This window comes from Myotis myotis, unplaced genomic scaffold, assembly GCF_014108235.1.
Source record: "Myotis myotis isolate mMyoMyo1 unplaced genomic scaffold, mMyoMyo1.p scaffold_m19_p_7, whole genome shotgun sequence".
NCBI classification, from domain to species: Eukaryota; Metazoa; Chordata; class Mammalia; order Chiroptera; family Vespertilionidae; genus Myotis; species Myotis myotis.
This window is the reverse complement of record NW_023416379.1, coordinates 41,343,346-41,366,897: the sequence shown is the minus strand read 5'-3', so window position 1 is coordinate 41,366,897 and position 23,552 is coordinate 41,343,346. Positions and strand designations below refer to the sequence as shown.

The window sequence follows — 23,552 nt, the reverse complement described above, 5'->3', positions numbered from 1 at the left end:
ACATGATTTCATTCTATTTTTATTTGACAGGCTATTAATTGCAATCACTGAACAGATTTTCATCTTAAGACAGCTAAGGTTTCTCTTGCCACCAAGTCCCAAAGAACATTGTCCTCTCTCTTGGAGAAATTTCTCTAACCAATCTTCCTATCATTTGCCTCACGGGCTTGTTTAAATTGACACTTGAGAGTAAATATACACCTTCCTTTTTTAGAAAAACAATCCCAGATGAAGGTACCAAATGATCTATCCTATTTGAATTAAAAGTATAAATTCTGCTATGGATTATATAAATGGGAACCCTTGGGGGGGAAGCTCAGATAAAGTGGAATTTTTTTTTTTTAACCTGTAAATTATTTCCTCAACATATCCATACTGGTTACTTTTAAATATCCTTCTATCTCTTCCTTAAAATCCAGCTAACAAACATATCATTATAAATAGTACCTTTTTAGGGAGACAAAATAGTTCACCACTAAATTCTTCTAAAAGGAAGTCATTAATGTACGTGACTGAGTTAGAGCAATCTCTAGAACAGGCATTTTTTTCTGAACCCTAGAACAAACTAGGAACTTTTAAAATTGTAGCGAATAAGTATTGGAACTTTTTAAAACTAACTTGTATTTAAAATCAATTGTTTTCTTTTGAACACATGTGGTATTGGGATAATTACTGACACTGTCTGCTGCCCACCTTCCAATAACATGGTAAGAACCCACTTCCCCTGCCCTGTGAAATTAGGCGGGGCCAAGTGAATCGCTTGGGCCAATGAAATGCACACCTCACTTCCTGTCAGAAGGCTATCTAAGAGCAACTGTCTGGCCCATTCCCTTGTCCAATCACAGTGTCCCTCTAAATAGCCTGGGCTCTGAGTGAAGAAATCATGAATCAAATGAGCCAAAGATGGACACAGGGGGCCAAGTATTGATGGAAAATAAATCTTTGCTGTTTTCAGCCACTGAGTTTTGGGGATCATTTCTATCACGGAAAAATCCAGCTTATCCTGATGCCATATCAGAAAATTTTACCTCAACAATGCACCAGGCCACAGGCCTCTGTACCTGGCAGAAATCAGAGAAGGAGTCACCAGGCAAGATCGCAGAGTGGTTTTGTTCTCAAAAAAAAAAAAAAAAAAAAAAAGATCGGAAACTAGGCTTTCAAAACAGAGACAGTCCAGGTTCAAAATTTGAATCTGATACTTACAATCCTTCATTATACTGGCAAGTTCTCAAATTCTCTGGGCTTCAGTTTCCTTTGCCATAAAATGAGAGTACTATTACCTTTCTTAAATGAGAACCTACATGCAAAATACCTCTCACAGCAAATTTTCAATACAGATTAATAATAGCTGCTATTATTATCACTTGTTCTTATAGAAAAGAATCAGTACAAGATGGACAGTACAAGGGCAGAATAAACATTTCCACTTGTTCATCTTTGAAAAACGTTATGTTAAGCACTGCCACTTATATTTTCTAATTAAACAAGCCCTGTACAGGAAATATAAATTTAGTACTGACATCTTCTGAATGCACAAAATAATGAATATATAGATGTTAAGTACACAGAAAGTCATGATAGAGAAGGATTTATTTATTTACTCAATTTATGAAACTCTTATGCAAAAAAAGCCATTAATCCCAATTTGTAAAGTACATGAAACTAGCAGCAAAGTAGTAACAGATAAAGTATGACACAAGAAGAATTAGAATGGCTTTTAAAGCAACATCTGTCTGCTCCCTTCTCATTAAGCCTGTTTTAAAAGGTGAGGTGTATTCCTGACCCTAAAAATTAAAATTTCTCACTCCAATCAATCTGGTTTTGTACATTGAGATATACTGCCTTCCTCCACAAGCGCTAAAAGATTTCATAAACCCCAGGGTAACCAGAGATGAAGTTCTTAATAAAAATTCAATTTGTAGGCTTTGATACTATTTACTTCTTGATTGGAGAGCAACATGTGAGCCTTATCCAATATGGCCAATACCGTCTTCCTCTGGCAAAGGGAGTAAAACTGATTGGATCTTTTCACGGAATAACACATAGGCTGATCTAAATTTTTTGCTCTCACATCTTACATATCGCCTTGCTATTTATTTTCTGTCAAAATAATCCTAGCTTGCCAAGCCACCAAGCAAAACATAGATTTTTATGTAAGAATTTTCAATTTTGTTTAGTAAATGATTCTGTCTATAACAGGTTCTTTCTGCTCACCAAATCTACAGAAAGAAAAAAAGAACAGATAACAGGCCTGTCCATTTGTTTCACCTTAGTCAAAAGTCACAGTGTTTGCTTCTCATTTGTACTAAGAACTCCTTTCCTTATTTTGCACTTCCAAGGGCCATTGATTCTCCTCAATAATCACTTAATTGTACCCCCAGAGCCAGAAGACACATCTATTAGCCACAGCCATGTCAATTACACCAGTCAGTTGGAGGCCCTGACTCTTTGGACTCAGCCATGTATCATGAAGCACTGGCAAGACAAGATAGACCATATGGTCACTGAAATGCAGGGTTTTCAGAGCCTAAAGGAAAGTAAATCCTATTATGTTCTCTCCGAATTCATCAGTTCAGGTTATAAATACGTGGACAGAGCCGCTCTTTCCCATGAGGGAGTCACTGCTGAGAATGGTAAGCATGAACACATGCAGCTCTGCAGTGGCATTCTCAGTAAGCTGTGCCCCCAAATGACCTCTCTGACCAACTGTTAATCATTCAGCTAAACTTAAACTAAAAGACTTCAATCTCATAGCACCATTTAGGGGAGTTTCATGCAGCACCCATAAGCCAAATAACGTAGGTAGCTATTTCAACACTGAAAACTGCCCTTGCTTCTCTCTGGGGCTAGGAGAGAGGGCACAGAAAAGACTAGATATCTAATTGAAACTGCCCAGAAGCCTCCAAGTGCTTCAGGCTGAGGGTCACAGAGCATGATTAGGGGACTGGCAGAGTAGTCTGCATTTCCTCTGGGCCACGTCCTAGGAATCTGGTTGTAATCATGATTGTTAATGATCAGAACTGGACTTTGGTTGATGATGTATGAAGTGGCATGAGGATGTGGGCTCTTGTGTGCAAATGTACACAGTTCACCGACTTTACTCTCAAATTCCCACACTGCAATCATCAAAACGGTATGGGAGCTGCCCCCGAGATGAATATCCATCCAAAACTGTCAGTTACAAGATAGGCCGAGGAAACTGCAGCCAAAGAAAGGAATTCCAACATGACAGATGTTTGGCTGTTAAAAGTTCAGAAAAAGCAGAGAAAATGAGAAACAGAAGCATGAAGCCAAGGTTAGAGAGGCTTCTTTCCTGGAGGCCTCAACCACAACAGCAGCTGCTCAGAAGGCACCAGTTGCCATAAGGCACCTCTAAAAAGATAATCAGTTAGAGGGTTTTCCCGAAATGCTAAAGGTCAGAAAGCTGTCGACGTTTTGATCCCAGCCTAGCACACCATAGGTCAGAGAGACCTGGCTTAGAAGCCTCTGGGAAGAAATGTTAATCATTTATTTTGAGAACATGCAGTCCAAATAAAGTGCCTCGTCCTGCTTTAAAACAAGCCTCACTACAGATCTATTTTTTAAAAACAGACAAGCAAAAGCCTAACTCTGGATGGCTACTGAAGATTTTCACCAAGGGGGCTAGTTGGGGAGCAAGAGGTATAAATTACAATACACAACACACAGTTACACTTTCTCTATTCACCTTTGTCCCCCAAGTCCTTCTTCTTGGCACAGTGGCCCCTGTTCCCATTTCTGTCTCTTAAAATACTCGAGCATCAGAAAGCTCTACTTCTCAGCAACCTGTCGGCATCTTTCCTCAGAGTGTTTCCGGCCCTTATGATTGGTCATCAATCCTCCGGGGCTTCTTCAGTTTTAAACTCCAACCATGTCCCCAACTGAATCCAGTGGCTCTGCAGGGAAGAATTCTAGCTCCTGGTAAGACTGAAGAGGAAAGGGTTTATATAAATTGCCTTTTGAATATTCATTTCTTTCTTGTACAAACACACACTGGCACAGACACTTATATACCACAGTTATAGGCTATATGGAGAAGCTAAAGTCATTAAAATATTCACTAATGAACTGATTTTGTTTATTCCACACTCTTCACAAACTCATCTATCCAATCCTGTGCTCTCTGAGGTAAGCATTTTGGTTAGCATCTGGCTGTTTTCATTTCATATTACTACACCCTAAGTGCCTTAAAACACCACAAATTTACCCTGTTACAGTTCTGGCGGTCAGAATTTGAAATAAGTCTTGAGGGGCCAATATTAAGGTGTTGGCAGGGCTTGTGCCTTCTGCAGGTTCCCAAACAGAATCCATTCCTTGTCTTTTCTTACTTCCAGAGGCAGCAGGCTTTCCTTGGTTGGTGGCTGCATCACTCCAATATTTGCTTCCATCATCATATTTACCACTCACGCTGATCTCCTGCCTTCTTCTTATAAAGACCTTTGTGATTACATCATTCCTACCCTAATAATCCAGGGTAAGATCTCATGAGCCTTAACTTAATTGTATCAACAAAGTCCCTTTTGTCATATGAGGTAACATTCAACAAATTCCACAGATTAGGATATGAACGTCATGAGGTAGGGTGAGGGAATTATTCACAATACCAGATGTCACAAACTTTATAAAAATCAGTACAAATTCAATGTACAACAACTGCAAAGTGAAATTGCCAGGCTTGCAAAAGATGAATGAATTCATAAAGTCAACAAAACTTATGGGTGAGAACTGCTAGAATTATGAGCAAAGCCATTGACAAATGGTGATTCAGCAGAGACAGAAGCCCTTGCAATTGAAAAAACAGAAAATCAGCAGGATGATAACAGCTGGATACAGCAAAGAAAAGAGTTATTGAAATACCACCTGATTAAGAGAGAATATTAGGAAAACTGATGAAACCCTCAAATTTTTGCTGTGATGAAAAAATGGGAAATAAATATAATATAGAATTGTCTTGGAAAAATTGTCTACAAAATGAATCAATAGTGTCCTGATTACTTTCTTGTTCAATCTTTTATAATTATAATTATTATGTTAATTTTATTTTAATAAGAATTATTTTTATAATTTTTAGTTTCATTTTTCAAGAAAAATAAGCAATTTAAGCCTTTTTTCACTCTTTATTATAAAGTTTTGGTCCCTATTCTAAGCAGATCCATTTTAAATAGCTATTTGCTAGTAAAAATTAGTCTTAAAAATAAAGGCAGGGGTGGAGAGAAACCTCCCATGAAGACAGACTGTGCTCCAAAGTGCATGCAAGAGGCCCAAAGCCATACAGCAGCTGCACAGGGAAAGCTGGGAGAGCAGGGCCCTGTGCCACCTTACACAGAGCCCTTCCCCTATCTGAGCCAAATATTTTTCCCCTTATTACAGCCTGCAATTTTATCTGTGGTGGGGGGGAAATTTCATTAGTCTGGTAAACATCACGCTACAAAGTGATCCCAAAAATCAGAGTGTCACATGGGAAAATATTTCACATTTCTGAAGGAGGGGGAAACAAAAAAAAACAAAACTAACAAAAAGAAGAACCACCATTTATTGAGTGCCTCCAAAGTGCCAAATAGGATAGGGTACATTCTCAATTGTACCACCCTCCATTTATTGAAGAAACTGAGTTTTTTTTGAATAATTTTCCAGAAATCTCATAGATAGGAAATAGCAAAGTCAAGAGAGAACTGGAGTCTTCTCCACCCTAAAGCTATCTTTACTACACCATGCTTTACTAGATGTACCAGTTAATAATGAGGATTTTTCTCAATCGATGGAGTTACTCATATGTTGATATATATGCGATTTGATACATATGCCATTTTGTTGTATTAATAACAAGCTTCAAAACTTCATATGTCAAATTTGCTGAAGGTATTAACATCATAGATATTTTTACACTTAAAAATGTCAATTTCGTGCCAAAAAAAAAAAAAGAGCATTTGCAGGAAGTTTTAATTCATTACTTTATTTTGAAGAAAAAGTTATATACTTCAGGAAGCTTATGGTGAACATTCTCCATCTCAAGATACTGGTGAAGCTGGTTTAAACACTTTAAAAGTGATGATTTTGATGTAAAGACAAAGAACGTCCAGGACATCCAAAAAAGTTTGAAGACCAACAGTTACAAGTATTATTGGATGAAGATTCATGTCAAACTCAAAAACAACTTTCAGAAAGATTAAACATTGCTCAGCAAACAATTTCCAATCATTTACAAGCAATGGGAAAGATTTTAAAGGAAGGAAAATGGGTGTCACATCAACTGAACAAAAGACAAAGGGAAAACCGAAAAGTCATCAGTAAAATGTTGCTCCAATAGCACTAAAGAAAGTCTTTTTTGCATAAAATTGTGACTGGTGATGAAAAGTGTCTTTATTTTGAGAATCCCAAATGCACAAAATCATGGGTTGATCCAGTTCAACCATCCACATCAACTGCAAGGCCAAACTGCTTTGGAAAGAAGATAATGCTCTGCATTTGGTGGGATCAGGAAGGTGTGGTGCAGTGGTTCTCAACCTTCTGGCCCTTTAAATACAGTTCCTCATGTTGTGACCCAACCATAAAATTATTTTCATTGCTACTTCATAACTGTAATGTTGCTACTGTTACGGATCGTAATGTAAATATCTGATATGCAGGATGGTCTTAGGCGACCCCTGTGAAAGGGTCGTTTGACCGCCAAAGGGGTTGCGACCCACAGATTGAGAATCGCTGTTGTGGTGTATTATGCGCTTCTAAAACCAGGTGAAACCATTAATACTGATCGCTACTGACAACAAATAATCAATTTGAACCACACTTTAATTGTAACACGACCAGAATGTGCCATAAGACACAGCAAAGTAATTTTGCTTCATGATAATGCACCATCACACACTTCAAAACCAGTTAAAGACACGTTAAAAGATCTTGCCTGGGAAGTATTAACCCACCGGCCCTATTCACCAGAACTTGCGCCTTCAGATTACCACTTGTTCCAATCAATGGCACACGCACTTTCTGAGCAGCACTTCAAAATGTATGAAGAAGTGGAAAATTGGGTCTCTGAATGGTTTGCCTCAAAACAAGAAAAGTTCTATTGGGACCGTATCCACAAATTACCTGAAAGATGGGGAAATGTGTAGCTAGCAATGGACATTACTTTTAATAAAGCACTTTTGATGTTTCTATTGAAATTATCGTGTTTTCTTTGATTACAAAATCTGCATTATTAACCGGTATACCTAGTAGCATAGTTCCATGCCACCACAGGTGCCCCCCGGTCTCCAGAACCTGCCTCTCCCTGCCATAAAGGGACAGATAGACTGAGTGTTCTATGACAGAGATCAAGAGTCTAAGGGAGAATACCCAGTCTAGACCCTTTTCAAGTCTTGTCATTTTTGTGACATTGAGGAATAAGGATGTTTGGAATCTCTCAGATCTCTGCTTCCTCTATAAAATGAGAATATAAATACTTGTCCTCATACTTTTGTTGATTTCAAGAAATGCACCTTAAAATTCAGATGAATAGTAAAACTCAATGTTAAATTAAAGATATCCACTTCATACTATCCAAAAAAAAAGACATCAACAGGAATTTTTGGAATGAAAAAAGTTAATTCTAAAGTTAATATGGATAATAAACTTGCAATAATAGTCAAGAATATTCTGAGGAAGGTGAGTAATGAGAAGGTAAGCCCAACAGAGAAGGAGCAATATTATAAAGGTGTACTGATTAAGCAGTAAGGTATTACACCTGAAAAGACAGAACAGTAGAGCAGAACAGAGTCCTAAAATGGACTCAAATACCAACAGGAATTTAAGATATTATATAACTATACTTCTAAATCAGTAGGTAAAAGATGAATTGTCCAATGATGATGTCAGAACAACTGAGTAGCCACCTGGGGAAAAATATACATCTACTTCGTATCTTTCACAAAATAAAGTAGGGATGGATAAGGGATTTCAACATACAAAATGAAACCATTATAATTGCTCAAAGAAAATGGGAGAAATTTTCACAATCTTAGATTAGGATGGTCTTAACACTACTTTAATATTTTACCATAAAAAATAAGGAATTTTACAACTTTTAATTTCTGCTTGAAAAGAACTAACATAGTGGAGAAAAAAAGCCCACTGTTCTTTCTATTCTTCTTGCATACCTCAGAATACTTCACTTGCTCTGAAAATGCTTTCTCCTGCTTACAAATAACAAACAGGAGAAAATATTTACAATGCATATAAAAATTCCAACAAATCAGTAAGAAAATATCAACAACTCAAAAGAAAAAAGGGGGGCAAAAACAGTAAGTCACAGAAAATGAAATACAAATGACTTTCCAACATTTTAGAAGATATTGAACCTTAGAGCAAGTGAGTCTCTAATAATACTCTGATTCCAGCTTTTAACTGTCAGATTAGAGAAAAACAAAAATCTTATTGTGTATTATATTGGCTACGTGAAGCAATCACTTTCATACAATACTGGTGGAAATGTAAGTAGAACCACCTCTTTACAGAGAAATTTGGAAATATCTACCAAACATATAAACATACAAAATTTTGACACATAGATTACACTTATAATAAAATTAAATATCTATGAATATTTACATGTACATAATTCTAACCCTAAAACATCCTATAAAACACTCTCATTTGTATACAAATCCTATCTAATAAAAGAGAAACATGGTAATTGGCGTACGACCACTACCCTTCCCATTGGCTAATCAGGGCAATATGCAAATTAACTACCAGCCAAGATGGCGGCGGGCAGCCAGGCAGCTTGAAACTAACATGAGGCTTGCTTGCTTCAGTGACGGAGGACTCCAACATTCCCCGCCTGCCGCTGCATGCCTCTGAGCTGCAACTCTAAGCAACTATGTAACAAATATAGAAGCTAAACAAAACCCCAGAAACCTGCTTTAGTCCGCCGGGCTACAGCCAGCCGGATCGCAACATTGTAAGCAAAGGCCAGAAACCTACTTTCAGCAGCGGAGGCCTAAGAGCTGGAGCCAAGCCTCAAAGCTAAAGCTGGCCCAGAATAAAAAAAAAAAAAAAAAAAAAAGGAAAAAAGGAGTGGTTGGGAGCTTCAGTCACCCCCAGCCTGAAAATAGCCCTCAGCCCCTCACCCAGACTGGCCAGGCACCCCAGTGGGGACCCCCACCCTGAAGGATGTGTGACCAGCTGCAAACAGCCATCATCCCCTCACCCAGGCTGGCCAGGCACCCCAGTGGGGACCCCCACCCTGATCCAGGACACCCTTCAGGGCAAACCAGCCGGCACCCACCCATGAACCAGGCCTCTACCCTATATAGTAAAAGGGTAATATGCCTCCCAGCACCGGGATCAGCAGAGCCGCGAGGCCTCTCGGCACCGGGATCAGCGTGACAGGGGGTAGCGCCCAAACCCCCTGATCGCCCTGCAGCTCTGTGTGTGACAGGGGGCGGGGCCACAACCTCCCTATCCACCCTGCTCTGTTCGTGACAGGGGAAGGCGCCCCAACCCCCTGATCAGCCCTGCTCTGTGCCTGATAGGAGGGAGCTCCCCAACCCCCTGATCGCCCTGCAGCTCTGTGTGTGACAGGGTGCGGCGCCCCAACCCCCTGATCAGCCCTGCTCTGTGTGTGACAGGGTGCGGTGCCCCAACCCCCCCCCCCCCACGGGCCCTGCTCTGTGTGTGACGGGGTAGAGCCATAACCTCCCCATCGGCCCTGCCCTGAGTGTGAGAGTGGCGGCGCCCCAACCTCCTGATTGGCCCTGCTCTGTGGGTGATAGAGGGCGGCGCCCCAACCCCCTGATGGGCCCTGCTCTGTGCGTGACAGGGTACAGAGCCCCAACCCCCCTGATGGGCCCTGCTCTGTGAGTGACAGGGGGCAGTGCCCCAACCCCCTGATTGGCTCTGCTCTGTGCATGACAGGGGGTGGCGCCGCAACCTCCCCATCGACCCTGCCTTGAGTGTGACAGGGGACAGGGCCCCAACCCCCCAATCGGCCCTACCCTGAGCGTGACTGAGGGTGGCATCACAACCTCCCGATCACCCTGCTCTGTGCATGACAGGGGCGGCGCCCCAACTCCCCAGTCGGCCCTGCTCTGAGCCCGACCAGGGGCTGCACCTAGGGATTGGGCCTGCCCTCTGCCACCCGGGAGCAGGCCTAAGCCAGCAGGTCGTTATCTCCCAAGGGGTCCCAGACTGCGAGAGAGCACAGGCCGGGCTGAGGGACCCCCCTACCCCACCCCACCCCCCGAGTGCACAAATTTTTGTGCACCGGGCCTCTAGTAAGTATATAAAGGGAAATGAAAATGTAACTTTTTTGTAATAGAAAACACTGAGATAAAAATCAAATACCCTTCCATTGAGGACTGGTTAAATAAGTGATACCAGTACAATGAAATATTCTGTAGTCATTAATAGGAGTGAGATATGGTATACTACCATTTGTGAGTGTTTTAAGGGATAAAGTATAGTTACGTGTGTACATTATAGGATCAAGGATGGGTGAAAACTTGAATTTTTAATCATGCTCATATATTATCTATTCAAGAAATTAAGGAAAAAAATGTTCAAGCAAGGCCTTGAAACATTGGGGCAATTATCTGTGATTTACCATTGCTGGCACCACTAAGCTTTGTTGTTGACATAAATAATGAAAACTGACTATATATAACTTTTTATTGTTCACTGAGCACTCAACTCAGTGGAGTCTGAAATTCAATAGGAGACAGTGTAATGTGATGCAAATGCATAGTAAGCATTTGGAGTTAGAAGGCCTGTGTCTAGTTTCCAACTCCATGTCTTAAGAGCTATGTGACCTGAAAAAAGGCACTTATATTTTGAACATTTTCTCAACTATCAATAGAGACAAATACTATGGGTGTCTCTTGTGAGGTTCCAATTGGGGATGATAAAACTAAAAGTGATGTGCAAACTTAATGTGACATAAACAAGCTAGTTAATATCTAATAAGTATCTTAAATTTTTCCTTTTTTTACTTTCTTTTCATTTTATTGTATCTATATGACAAGATGGATGTTAGCTGAACCTATTATGGTAATCATTTCACAATATGTATGAACTAGAGGTCCGGTACATGAAATTCGTGCACTCAGGAGGGGGGGGGGGGTCCCTCAGCCCGCATTGCAAGAGAGCGCAAGCCAGGCCGAGGGACCCTACTGGTGCATGATGAGGGCTGAGGAGTGACGCGGGAGGGCTCCAGGGCGTACCCAGCCCATCCCACTCAGTCCCGATCGGCAGGACCCCAGTAGCAAGCTAACCTACCAGTCGGAGCGTCTTCACAGCAACTGGCCGACTGGTCGACTGCCCCCTAGTGGTAAGGGCACATCATAGTGAGCAGTTGAGCTGCCTTAGCATATCATTAGCATATTACACTTCAATTGAACAGCCAACTGGATGACCGGACACTTAGCATATTGGGCTTTTATTATATAGGATCTAACTATTATGTTGTATGCCTTAAACTTATACAGTGCTATATGTCAATTATTTTTCAGTAAAACTGAATAATGAATAATATCTGAGTAGTGCTATATAAACTTAAAGTGACATAAACAAGCTAGTTAATATATAATTAATTTTTAGGAATTAAGAAACTTAATTGAGAAGAAGACAATCATTGGAAAATCTTGATGAGACCACATAACAATGAGGATCAAGTAGATGTTCAATGTACCCAATCAGAGGGCACTATTCATACCTATGTGCAAAAAGGGGTGAGAAGGGGGAGGAGGGTAGTGTGTGTGTGTTTGGGGATGGTGATGGAAGATATATGTTTTTTCTTTTTAACTTGAACCCTAACCAAGAAGTTATTCTTCCTTGTCAAGGAATTCATCTGCCCTGGTAGATGCTGAATACAAAGAAATACAACCCAGAGGTAGCTGACTACAGAGCAGAGAGCTCAATGAAAGGTAGAAAACGGACATGCCATTCAGGTGGGCCAGAAGCATTTTGTCAGGTAAATGTACAAGTCATATTTCCATAGAATTGTTAAAGACATTTTATTTAAAATCTAAATTTGACTAACCACAAATAAAAATTAGAAAAATATCTGCAAATAGTTCTAAGGATCTTAATATAAGGAAGAGGTAATATACATGCAGCAAGAATGAAGAGAACAATCAGCAGAGCACAGAAAAGTCAAAGAAAGAAGGAATCAGAGGAATCTGGATGTGAGATTTTAACACACATCTGCAAAGTGTCTGATACTCCTGTCCTTAAAAGGTGGGTTCTGTGTTCCCTCTGCTTGAGCCTGGTCGACCATAGTGACTGGTTCACCAATAGCATATGGTGAGAGTAGCATTATGTGGCTTTCACGGTCGAGGGACCTATGAAGCCATAGAGGGCCTATGCTTAGAAAGATTCCATGCTCTTCTGTTTCAATCCTGAAATTCCTGCGAATTTTTGAACAAGGGACCCACGTTTTCATTTCTCACTGGGCCCCACACATTATGAACCTAGTCCTGCTCCTGAGCCTGGGTATTGGAAGGCAATGCAGCTTCTGCTTGGTTCTCTAGAACCCTTGTGGAAGAGCTATAAGCCTCAGGTGCACTGAAGCCAGAAGCCACCAGGCTGAGATGAAACCAACCGTCCCACCCAAGATGATCATGGGTGCTGATCAGAAACAGAAAGATAATAAAATGGCTGCCGATGTGCTAAGTCTTTACATTTTAGGCTGACTTTAACACACACACACACACACACGTGTGTGTGTTACCTGAATCACTGAATTATGTCATAAATTCTTAATCTTTGGGGAGCTATAAAAGAGAAATGAGTGGGTAAAAAAGAGACACTTCCTTTAGACTTTTTTTAGAGTTCTTTCTCTAGCTAGTAACCATTAAACAGGAAAGGGAGATATATGAGGGGAGTGCATGGGCCTGGAACCCAGGAAACAAACCACAGCCTGACTAACAAGTCACTGCCAGGGATGAAGCCTCTACCTGGCCCCTGGCGAGCCAGGGGGTGCATCAGCTCCAACAGCCTAATTGAATGAGGTAAAGAGAGTAAAAAGAGAGCATATCTTATTAACCTAACTAATCTCCATTCGGTTTCCATGTCTCCTGAGATCAGCCCTCACACAGCGGAACCCTCTGCAACTCCATCCTCTGCTGGGGTCTGCAGGTCTAAGAGAAAGAGGCCACTGTTCATCAAGGACTCCTCCTGAGCCAGACTCTCAACCAACACTAGTTCTAATTCCACAAACAACTCCATGGGGAGGTTTTATTGCCTCCATTCTAGGAGTTAGGAAAGGAAGCTAAGAGTAATGAAGCAACTTTATAAAGCTGACGTTCATTGAGTGCTGATTATGTGTAGGCTCTGCTGCGTGCTCCATATGCATTACCCCACTAAATGCTCATAGCTTCACTCTAAAGCAGGGAATAACGTCATCCTTGTTTTGCAACAGATGTACCTACTTTCAGAGGAGTTGAGTAACTTGCCAAGTGTCACAGAGTGGCCATTGAGAGAGTAGAGACGCTGGGTCAACACCCACCTCAGAACCTTTCTACTCTGGCAACGCCAAAGGCCAGGCTCAGCCCACAGAACAAGACCTTGTTGCCTCTTTGTAAAGCTCCCTCTTCAGGAGAGGGAAGCTATGCCCTTGACATCAAGCAACCGAAGGACTTGTATGCATGCATATAAGCATAACCAATGGACACAAGACACTGGAGGCGGGGGGTGGTGAGGGCATGTGCCGAGGGGTAGGAGAGGCCGGGGGAAGGTCAATGGGGGAAAAAAAGGAGACATATGTACTACTATCTGTAATACTTTAAACAATAAAATGAAATTTAAAAAATAAAAATAAAGTATGGTCTTAGGAGGGAGAAGGGGGAATATCTCCCTCAAATCCCTTGGCCCTGTTATGTTTAAACATTGCAGGTTGGGAGATGCATGAAGGCTATTTGATAGCAGATATCACAAAACTCAAAGAGTTCATTCTGTGCCCCACAAGGGCTCATCAATGGAGTGTGCCATTCAGACTAACTGTAGCAAATCGTGCAAGACTTGGCAGTGGCTTTGGGAAAGCTCTCTGGAAACATACAGGCTCATCTTGCTTCTACTTGCATGAAATGTCTTTGTATATCTGTAAACCTGACCATTGTTTGGTTCCACTTCTCTCAAAGGAGTGAGGCAGCACCTCTTAAAACAGATGCAATCAGCTACACTGTCCAGGCTAAGCCCTATCACCATTACAAGATAATGTGGCTCAAACACAGAACTTAAGCCCTTCCTGTCTCTTTAGCTTATAGTCACAAGGTTTTTTTTTATAACTTTCAGAGCTGATTATGCTGTCAATGCCTAAGGTAGGCAACACCACCCCATAGACACCTCTTCTCCATGTCCTAGATGGGATCTTACACTATCTATTCCCAATCATGGCTTCTTGCTTACTGTGTAAATTGCATTTATCACTCTAAAAAGATGTGAAACATTTTGACTATTTTCTCTTATGTGGGACCTGAAATGCATCGATTTCTGTTGCTACAGCCCTAGAGATTGTTTATTATCTGTCAGTTCTAGTTTACTTAGAAGTTTCCTCTAAAGAACCTACCTGTCTACAACTAGCTCACAACAAAAGAGAGAATTAAGAGCCATATTTCATCCACATGTTGACATTTGCCATCCACCTTCCCAATTCTGCTCAGCATGTTTCTAGTGGAAAGGCCCCTGGCATCCGAGGGCTCTCTCTCTTTCAATGGCAGCAGACAAGCCCTCTAAATGCCTCCAGTTGTTAGAAGAGAACAAAGTTGTCACTTCTTGTGATCAAATTCAGAACTTCCTGTTATTGCTGCCACCATCATGAATGTATGTCACAGAGTAAAGCCATGTGTGCTGTATTCCCAGGAATAAAGTCAGGAATACACTTACTCCCAGACAGGTCCTGGGGAACTGACTACCTCAGAGAAGTAAAGGCAGGTCTACAGCACAGATGGTGGACTTTGCAGATGGAGACATGGTGCTGGCAAAGTCATTTAATTGCTCTTGGAGGGTAGTTTTCTTCTCTGTAAATGGTGATGATAATAGCTTACTGCAGGGTTCATGTTAAAATTAGAAATAAAAGAAATAAATAAAAATAATAAAATTAAAAATAATGTCTGAAAAAACTTATTTTCATGCTTAGCAGATAGGAAGTCCACAGTAAACAGTTGCTGCTATTGTTATAAAAAGAAACTGGTATGGTTCTGGCTGGGTAGCATCGCCCCCATACACCACGGTTGCAGGTTAGATCCCCAGTCAGGGCACATGCAAAAATCAACCAATGAATGCCTAAATAAGTGGAACAACAAATCGATGTTCCCCTCTCTCCCTAAAAATCAATAAATAAAAATTTAAAAAGAATGGACACCTGTCTTTAAAATGTTAGTCTTATTTTTAACAAAGTTACACGTGCACTTTTTTTTATAATTCTTTATTGCTGAAAGTATATTACATATGTCCCCTTTTCACATGCACATTTTTAATGGTTAGATGGGGCTATCAGTCTTGTTATAAAAACACTGCCCCTAATGTATGCCTACTATTTTTTAATGAAATGTATTTCATTTTTTATTTTTCAATTACAGTTTACTCTTATTTTGTATTAGTTTCGGGTGTACAGTATAGTGGTTAAAATATAGACTTTACAAAGTGCCCAACCCCATATTTCCAGTACCCAACTGGCACCACACATACTTACTATATTATTATTTACTCTATTCCCTATGCTGTACTTTACATCCCCAAGACTATTTTGCAATTACCACTATGTATTTGTTAATTCCTTCACCTCTTTCTCCCAGTCCACCAACCCCACTCCCCTCTGTCTATGAGCCTGTTTCAATTTTGTTTCTACTGAACAGGCAACACCAAACTGTTTCCCAAATCGGTTGGATCTGTTTACAATCCGACAAGTTCATGGTCTCTTTGATTCTGAAAACTCTTGTCCTTCAATACTGGAAAATTGTTTTAATTACTTTTTGGTCTACATTCTGGCTGATTTCTTAACTTTATATTCCCAAATGTCCACTGAATTTTTATTTCTTCTGTTTTCTTATTTTTCTAGATCTCTTCTTGTTTTCTGAATGTTACTTTTTCATAGACACTCGTTTTGTCTATGGCTGCAATATCTTTCTTCATCCCCCTAACTATATTAATGACCTTCTTTGGTCAGATTTTCTTCTTCCTATTGCCTTCCCAGTGCCTATCCCCACACCAACCCATTCCAACCCCTCCCCAGGTGCTATTTTTAGGTTGTTTCAGTCTCTGCCTGCCTTATCGAATGTTTTTCTAAAATGTCTGAATATCCCAGGTTATCTGCCTCTAACAAGTTTATTAGAAGACAGATGTGCATGGGCGAAGCTTAGCAACATGGTTCTTTTGTGCAGTCCTCAGTCTAAGGCCCGTGGTCGGCAAACTGCGGCTCGCGAGCCACATGCGGCTCTTTGGCCCCTTGAGGGTGGCTCTTCCTAAGCCTTAGGAGTACCCTAACTAAGTTAATAACAATGTACCTACCTATATAGTTTAAGTTTAAAAAATTTGGCTCTCAAAAGAAATTTCAATTGTTGTACTGTTATATTTGGCTCTGTTGACTAATGAGTTTGCCAACCACTGGTCTAGGCTATTTCATTGGCAAGCACTCAATGTCAATAGATAAAGATCTTTTCTCCTGGACTGGTCAAACTTTTCAGAGAAGACTCTTTCAGTCTCCTGCACATAGGTGCAGCCTGACTCTGCATGCTGGGACCAGGGGGAGAAGTGGAGGGAGAGTGGAGTCACAACTGTCAGTATATAAGTATTCACTTTCTCCATGTTGTTAGTATAAATAAACCTGCATAAATAAATCTCCAGTTTCCTGCCAAGGTTGTACAGAGTGGGAGAGAAGTTTTTTAAGATAAGTTTCTATGTTAATTAGGAAAAGCTTCTTTCTCTCTCAAAATAATACAGTTCAGAAGTAGGCAAATGGTCCTGGGTGTGTATGCTTCCTCAATGAGATAATCCAAAGATCCAAATGTATTCTATTTATTGACCCCCCTTCTCCTACAAGGTCCTCTTCATCTACATGGTCAAAATTAACTCATCATATGATATCTACATTCCAGCTGACGTGAGGGGAGGAGAGAGAAATTGAAGGGCAATTAGCTTCTTTTCTAAGGACCAAACCTATCATAGCCATTAGCTGGAATTTATTCATGTAGCCATATCTCCCTGCAAGAAAGACTGAGACATGTAACTGCTAGCTGGGCATGTGCTCAGCTAAAACTGGGTGATGAGGGGGTTCTATTCCAAAGGAGGAAAGGGTGACTGGATTTGGAGATATAGCTTTCTCTGCCAGTCTCTCAAACAGATTTTCAAGCAGTCATCCTGTTCTTGGCCCCACCACCACTTCCCCTTATAGAAGAACCTGTGACACTGATTCTGAGGCTTTCTTGGGGTTTTACAGTGCTAATCAAATCACTTTTTTAACTTTCCCAACTCTGGGTCAGGGTTCAGATTCCTCCAATCTGCTTTGCCATTTGCAACTAATGGATCTGCTCTCCAGCCTCCAGAGTTTCATAGCTGTTGTCTTTCTTCTCCTTATCTCCTTTTCCTTGAAGATTTATTCCTTATTAAAGAAACCTTTCACTCTTATTTTAATGAGTAGGGATTTTGGGAGAGTGATGATTAAATATGTGTGCTTGGCCAGTTTTAAACAATTCCAATTTCACCAATTGTGACTTTTAAAGGGATTAAAAGTGATAGGCATCTGGTTTTGGTCTTTCATTGGTCATTTTCCACTTATTCATTTCTTCATTCTATAAGCATCTATTAAATGTTTGTTATATAGTAATCACTGGAGAGAGAATTGCTTTATCAATCTCATAGCCCAAAGGCAGAAATAGATAATCAAGACTAAGAGGTAAACATGAAATAACACTTAAGAAACAGGAAACAAAGAAAACAAACATTACACTGGAACAGAAAATAAAGAGGTAAATGCAAGGCATATATGCTAAACTTGCCTTGTTTGAGGAACTAAAAAGACACTACTGCGACTTTACAGCTTATCTTTACATCTTCTTGCCTTCTGATTTCTAAATAATTCCCATAAAATTTTTCTTGTTTTTCCTTCCCAACTTATAGTTGGTAGTGTTATAATGAATAGAACATTACCCTTTGACTCAAAAGACAAGGGCTCAAATTCCAACTCTGCCATTTTCCAGCTATGTGACTCAGCCAAGTTATTTAACTTCTCAGAACTTAATTTTCTCTATTGAAGAGTAAAAAATTATAAAATAAAACTTATAGTGAGAATCAAATTAGATAATTTATATAGAAGTATCTGGCATACAGTAGGTACACAGAAATTGTTTGTTGAAAGTAAATCTGAATGTTGAATACATTCTCAGCTATTCAAATTGTATTCTCCCTCAAATAGGCAAAGGATTCATGAATTAGTTTTCTGCTCAGATAATGAGGAAAAAATATGTAAATATTACAAACAAATACCTTAGGTAAAATCAGAATGGCTGGATCAAATCCATGGCTTCCTCCGCTTAGAATTGTATCTGAAGGTGGCATTCATGCCCCTTGACATCTGTTTCAAGGGTAGGGATGTGACATCCCTATTACAAAATTATAGTTAATGGAGTATCTAATGTGTTTTGGGTAATTCATTCTCATTCTCTCTCTCTCTCACAGGGATGGACTCTTGGGAAGCATAAGCTCCAATCTGAAGCGCTCTTATTTATTTTCCCATTACTTAATGTCTTTAATATCGTGAAATGCCCCTAAGAGATATTATTTAAACTTAATTCAACAAACCTTTATCATTCACTTCAAAGACACACGATGCTGGGTTAATGTGCTGGGAGGAATACTAACATAATCTTAATATTTGTGGTCTAGAATATAATAAAATACTGGTTACTCCAAAGTCTTTTTTTCAGTGATTCATAGGGCACTTTATGATCTTACATTTCAGAGTAATCATTATGAACATCAGTTACAATTCTATATGGACCTGCTTATAAGGAAAGGCTAAATAAGGTCTAAAAGACACAAAATACTGGCAAAAGGGACTTGTTCTCTTCTCTGTGCTCCCATAGCACTCTGTTCTATATGGAACTTGGAGATTTGTGCTGTAGTAGCCCAAATACAGACTGTCCCCACCCCTGCTTCTAAAGTGTTCAGTGGGCAGATCTGCGTCCTGTCCATTTTTGCATCCTTGGTATCTAAAATGCCTCAGGTACATGAGTGTACATTCAATAAATGTGGACATTAGATGGATGGATGGATAGATGGGTGGTGGGTGGATGGACTGATGAATATCTAGAGGTTTTTTCTTTCTAATTATTGCCCTAGAAAATATACACTAGGTAAATGTTGAAATTAAACACTCTAGTAGCACAATGAAGCTTAGCATTTGCGTTGCACAGTGATGCTGCCATTTCTACAGCAGCATGTGTGAGCGCGAATAAAGAGTTAATATCAGATCTGGCTAAGGCAGGCCTGCCTGAGAATGACCTCAGCTACCACTGCCCTGTTTCCTTGGAAACAGTAGAATTAAGATAAATGGAGAACAGTTGTCTCTCCTTCTGTATTGTGTGAAACAAAAACCTGCTTTGGGGGATCTGCGAGTTGACATGCAGATTTCAGGCTTGATGAAAACCATATATGAGATTTGTGGGGAAGGGGACTGTGGCCTCTCTGTGACAAGGTGACCCCACACACCTTGGCTTTCACACCTTGACCCTGCATGGTTGAGGGGGCAAAAAATGCTGTACTAGGATAGCTGCTGGGCCTCCTCAAGAGTTGATGATACTGTATCACCTTGTTGTCTCCTACCAGGTTTCCTTCCAGAAAGCTCAGTAAGGTTTGGCTGCTTTGGTTTAGTGGATAGAGCCTCAACCAGCGAACTGAGGGGGTCCTGGGTCTGATTCCACTAAGTCGGGGGCATATGCCCCAGTTGTGGGCTCAATTCCCAGTAAGGGGTGTGGTGGAGGTGGCCAATCAATGATTCTCATCATTGATGTTTCTATCTTTACATCTCTCTTCCTCTCTGAACTCAATAAAAATCTATTTTTATAAATTAAGGGTAATATTAGATTAAAGCCTGTCTGTGTCTCCTGATTGCCAACCCGGACTCATAATAGCAGCTAAACTGTCTCAGTCAGTAGTCTTCATACCTGGCTTTCCTGCTCCCAAATGTCATTCTCAGTACAGAGAAGAGGAAGTTAAAAGAAGGGTGAAGGAGGGAGAGAGAGAGAGAAGAAAGATCTCCAATACTTTGTTCCCAAGGATGGAAAATAAATTGTTTGTAAATTTGGGATGTCATGAAACCCAGACAAAACCCAAACGGCTCCCAAGAGGTCAGCACTATTGTCCCATCAAAATCAGAATGGAAGGGATTAAAACCAATCCAAGTGACAATGTCTGAAGTAGGCACTGCATAATTTAAACTGCAGCACCAAAGAAAGGCCATTTGGGAAAGGAAGTGCAAAGGAGAAAAAGCAGGATGAAGGTAATTTGATGACTAGGGAAAGGTCAAAGGGGCATATTCACTGAAGGTCCCACTGGATAAGTGAAACAAGAAGGAATAAAAGCGAATGCATGTTCACTGAAATTAAAAACTTTTTTAGGTTGTTCTCTCTGCTAACTTCTTAAGGCTTGAAAATTATTTTAAATTCCTGAAAGCAACTCTTTCTTCTCTGAGTAAATGTTTAGATGCTTTGACCTGGGAGTTCTTTGTGTGTTTTCAGCCAGGAAAAGAGTTGTAACAGGGTCTAATATCCCTTGCAGGCATATGTAACATTTTCAAGCGCCAAAGAGTCCACAAGCTAATGAAGGCAAGAGACCACATAGGTGACCAAAAGCCATGCAAAGACCCTGGCTCAGAGACCTTGGAACTCACATCCACTAGGCTGACCATTTTCACTATCATTCATTATCATTCTTTTTTTTTAATGTATTGAGAGCCCACCATGTGCAAACAAATTTGGCCCTAAATTTCTTACACTTCTTTAGTCCATGTGTTTAGTTCTAAAGAGAAGTGCACTAGATACCATTACTCTCTATATATTTAAAAACATTTAAACAATCTTTAGTGGGTCGGTCTAAGAAATATTGATGTTTTCAGTTATATCAACATAAAATAAAGGTAGATGTTAAATGGTACATCTTCCTACAATAAAATGATAAGTACAACATATTTAAAATAGACTATACATACTAATCTTGTTTTAAGTAAAATTGCTTATACTCCTACAGCCCTTTATATGCCCAAGCATTTTGCATAAATTACCCCATTTGATATTCTCAATAACCCGGTGATATAGTAAGGCAGACATTATTATTATTACTATTCAGATCTCTTGAAAACAAATAGTGGTTTAAAAATATCCACAGAAACACAAAGTTGTTAAAAGACCTTAACCTACAACCTAGATATTCTGACCTCTAGCAAAATAATCTTTCTATCAAAGAACTTAATAAAAATAATGCAAATTTTTTCAGTTTACTTCTCCAAGATTTCAAAGTTAGTAAAGACAAATAAAAGTTGTTAAGCATTTCCCTTGATTATTAGGTAATTTGTCTGTACGCTATTAATTTAAAAGTTCAAGCTTTTATAAAACATAGTTATTTTTGTGAAGCTACTGGGTGAGGAATTTATCCTATTTCTTTTTATCCCCCAGGAGAGATTTAGTAGGCAAATACAAGTTTAAAACTTAATATAGCTTAAGCACCAGTTCAAAAAATTTAATTCTATCAATTTGAATACTTTAATTTAGTCAGAATAAAAAATTTTTAAATATCAAAATTGAGACCCACTTCCTTTGGTATTCATCCTAACCATTCAATAAGCTCCATATTTTGTTTCAGAACAAATCTAGTGGGCATTTCAACCCACAAATCTTCAGATTTGCTTTAAATTCTTCTAGAAGATTCATACTTCTATAGGTAGGAAAGGAAATTAATAACTTCTGTAAAGGATAGAAAAACGTATTTATAAAAGGATTTGGGGGCAGGAGCTTTGCAATTAAAAATACCATTTAAACATTCTACTTAAATCCAACCAAACTGGAGTGTCAGCGCAATTCTATTCGTTAATTTTGACATGATTTACTGAGTGTAATCCCCTTAAGTCAGAAGCTGACCTCAACAGCATTCAAGCTTCCTGTGGGATCAAAAGGAATAATAAGAAACATGTTACTACTGTAAAATAAGCAAGTCTGGTGTTGTATGCACGTTTGTTCCTATGTTGTCAAGTAGACAAGCATGCAGCAAATACTCAGCAATAACAAAATAAATGTCCAGAGACCTTTTTTCACCCAACAAGCCGACAACTCAGCAACTTCAAACAGATTTTTTTCCTCTCGGAGCCAATTCACTTGCAGTGTAGGCTGATAAAGCAGTATTAATCTCCTGCTTTAAATCAAGTTTCTGTCACTGGGCTCCATTAATCTCCCCCCTGTTATCAAGTGTCTCCATGGCAGGAAATTATATTTCTAAATTGAATTTTGTTCTGGTTCGATGTAGTAAGAAATATTTTCCAGACTACTAATAGGATGCATAAAGACTTGACTCTGACAATACTGTTAGATAAATAAAAACTATAAATTAAAACCACCTTCATTCTCGAACCAGCATAATAGCAAAATAGAAAGCACTGATTACCTGAAAAGAGTAATCAAATAAAAGTTTTTAAATGAAAAGGTAGCAGATGGTTAACTTTTTAATTTACCTTTTTATAGCAAGTGCCCATAAAGGTAAAAAGAAAAAAAATCAATCCAATGAGTCTCTTTGTGCTAATAAAACACATATTGATTCTTAGTGCATATGCTTACTCTACAAGATGCCTGAACATGGTCCACCACCGGTAATGGGAGCAGAGACTGTTTACGAGCACTTCAGTGGAGACAAATTTACAGGAAAGAAATGTCTTTGAGCTGGATTTATTATGAAAGAACAAAAACTTATAACTATAAGCAACAAAGAGATTTCATTTTATGGGCAGAGATCCTCTCACAGTCAACCAGGACAATTCAGCCAAATGGCAGTTCAGTGACTAGGAGAGGCCTTCAAAATTATAGTCTCCTTTTTTGTCAGTGAACAATACAGTAATTTCAATAAAGTTCAGTTTATTTTCCATTGACATAAATGCTTTGTACTGCCGCCTTTAATACAGGCGTAGGTTCTCTGACAGTAGCAATTTGGGGAAAATGTTTTCAACATGTTATTGAAAGCGTGGTCCCAAGGTGGTCCACTTAAAACTTCCCATATTTAAAGAAACATTACATGAAAGAAGCTTTTCATCCTGCATCAAATGTAAAGAGTTTGTAGGACACGTAATTAATTCTACCTGTACCAAGATGCTTGAAGGATAAGCAGGATCTGATAAATGCACAAAGGAATGGGGGGGGGGGGGGAGTTTTGCAGAGAGCAGGGAGATGAATGGATACCAGCATTTCTTTCGCACTAGCCTATGCATCTTGGCCTGAATAGATAAGATATGTGGATCAAATCACTATTCCCTCTTCAACTTCACATTCAGAATATTTCAAACAGAATGATCGTGATAGACTTAA

General features: G+C 39.6%; 1 protein-coding gene across 1 annotated transcript in view; it reads right to left on the bottom strand.

The window, feature by feature from the left end:
* Nucleotides 1–1,614: 1,614 nt before the first annotated feature.
* HACE1 (HECT domain and ankyrin repeat containing E3 ubiquitin protein ligase 1) overlaps nucleotides 1,615–23,552 on the bottom strand; it is a 126,021-nt gene continuing 104,083 nt past the window's right edge. Inside the window, exon 24 of the mRNA XM_036316763.1 lies at nucleotides 1,615–3,945. Coding sequence (XP_036172656.1) covers nucleotides 3,930–3,945 — 16 coding nt within the window. The 3' untranslated portion in view covers nucleotides 1,615–3,929. The remainder of the gene's footprint in view (nucleotides 3,946–23,552) is intronic.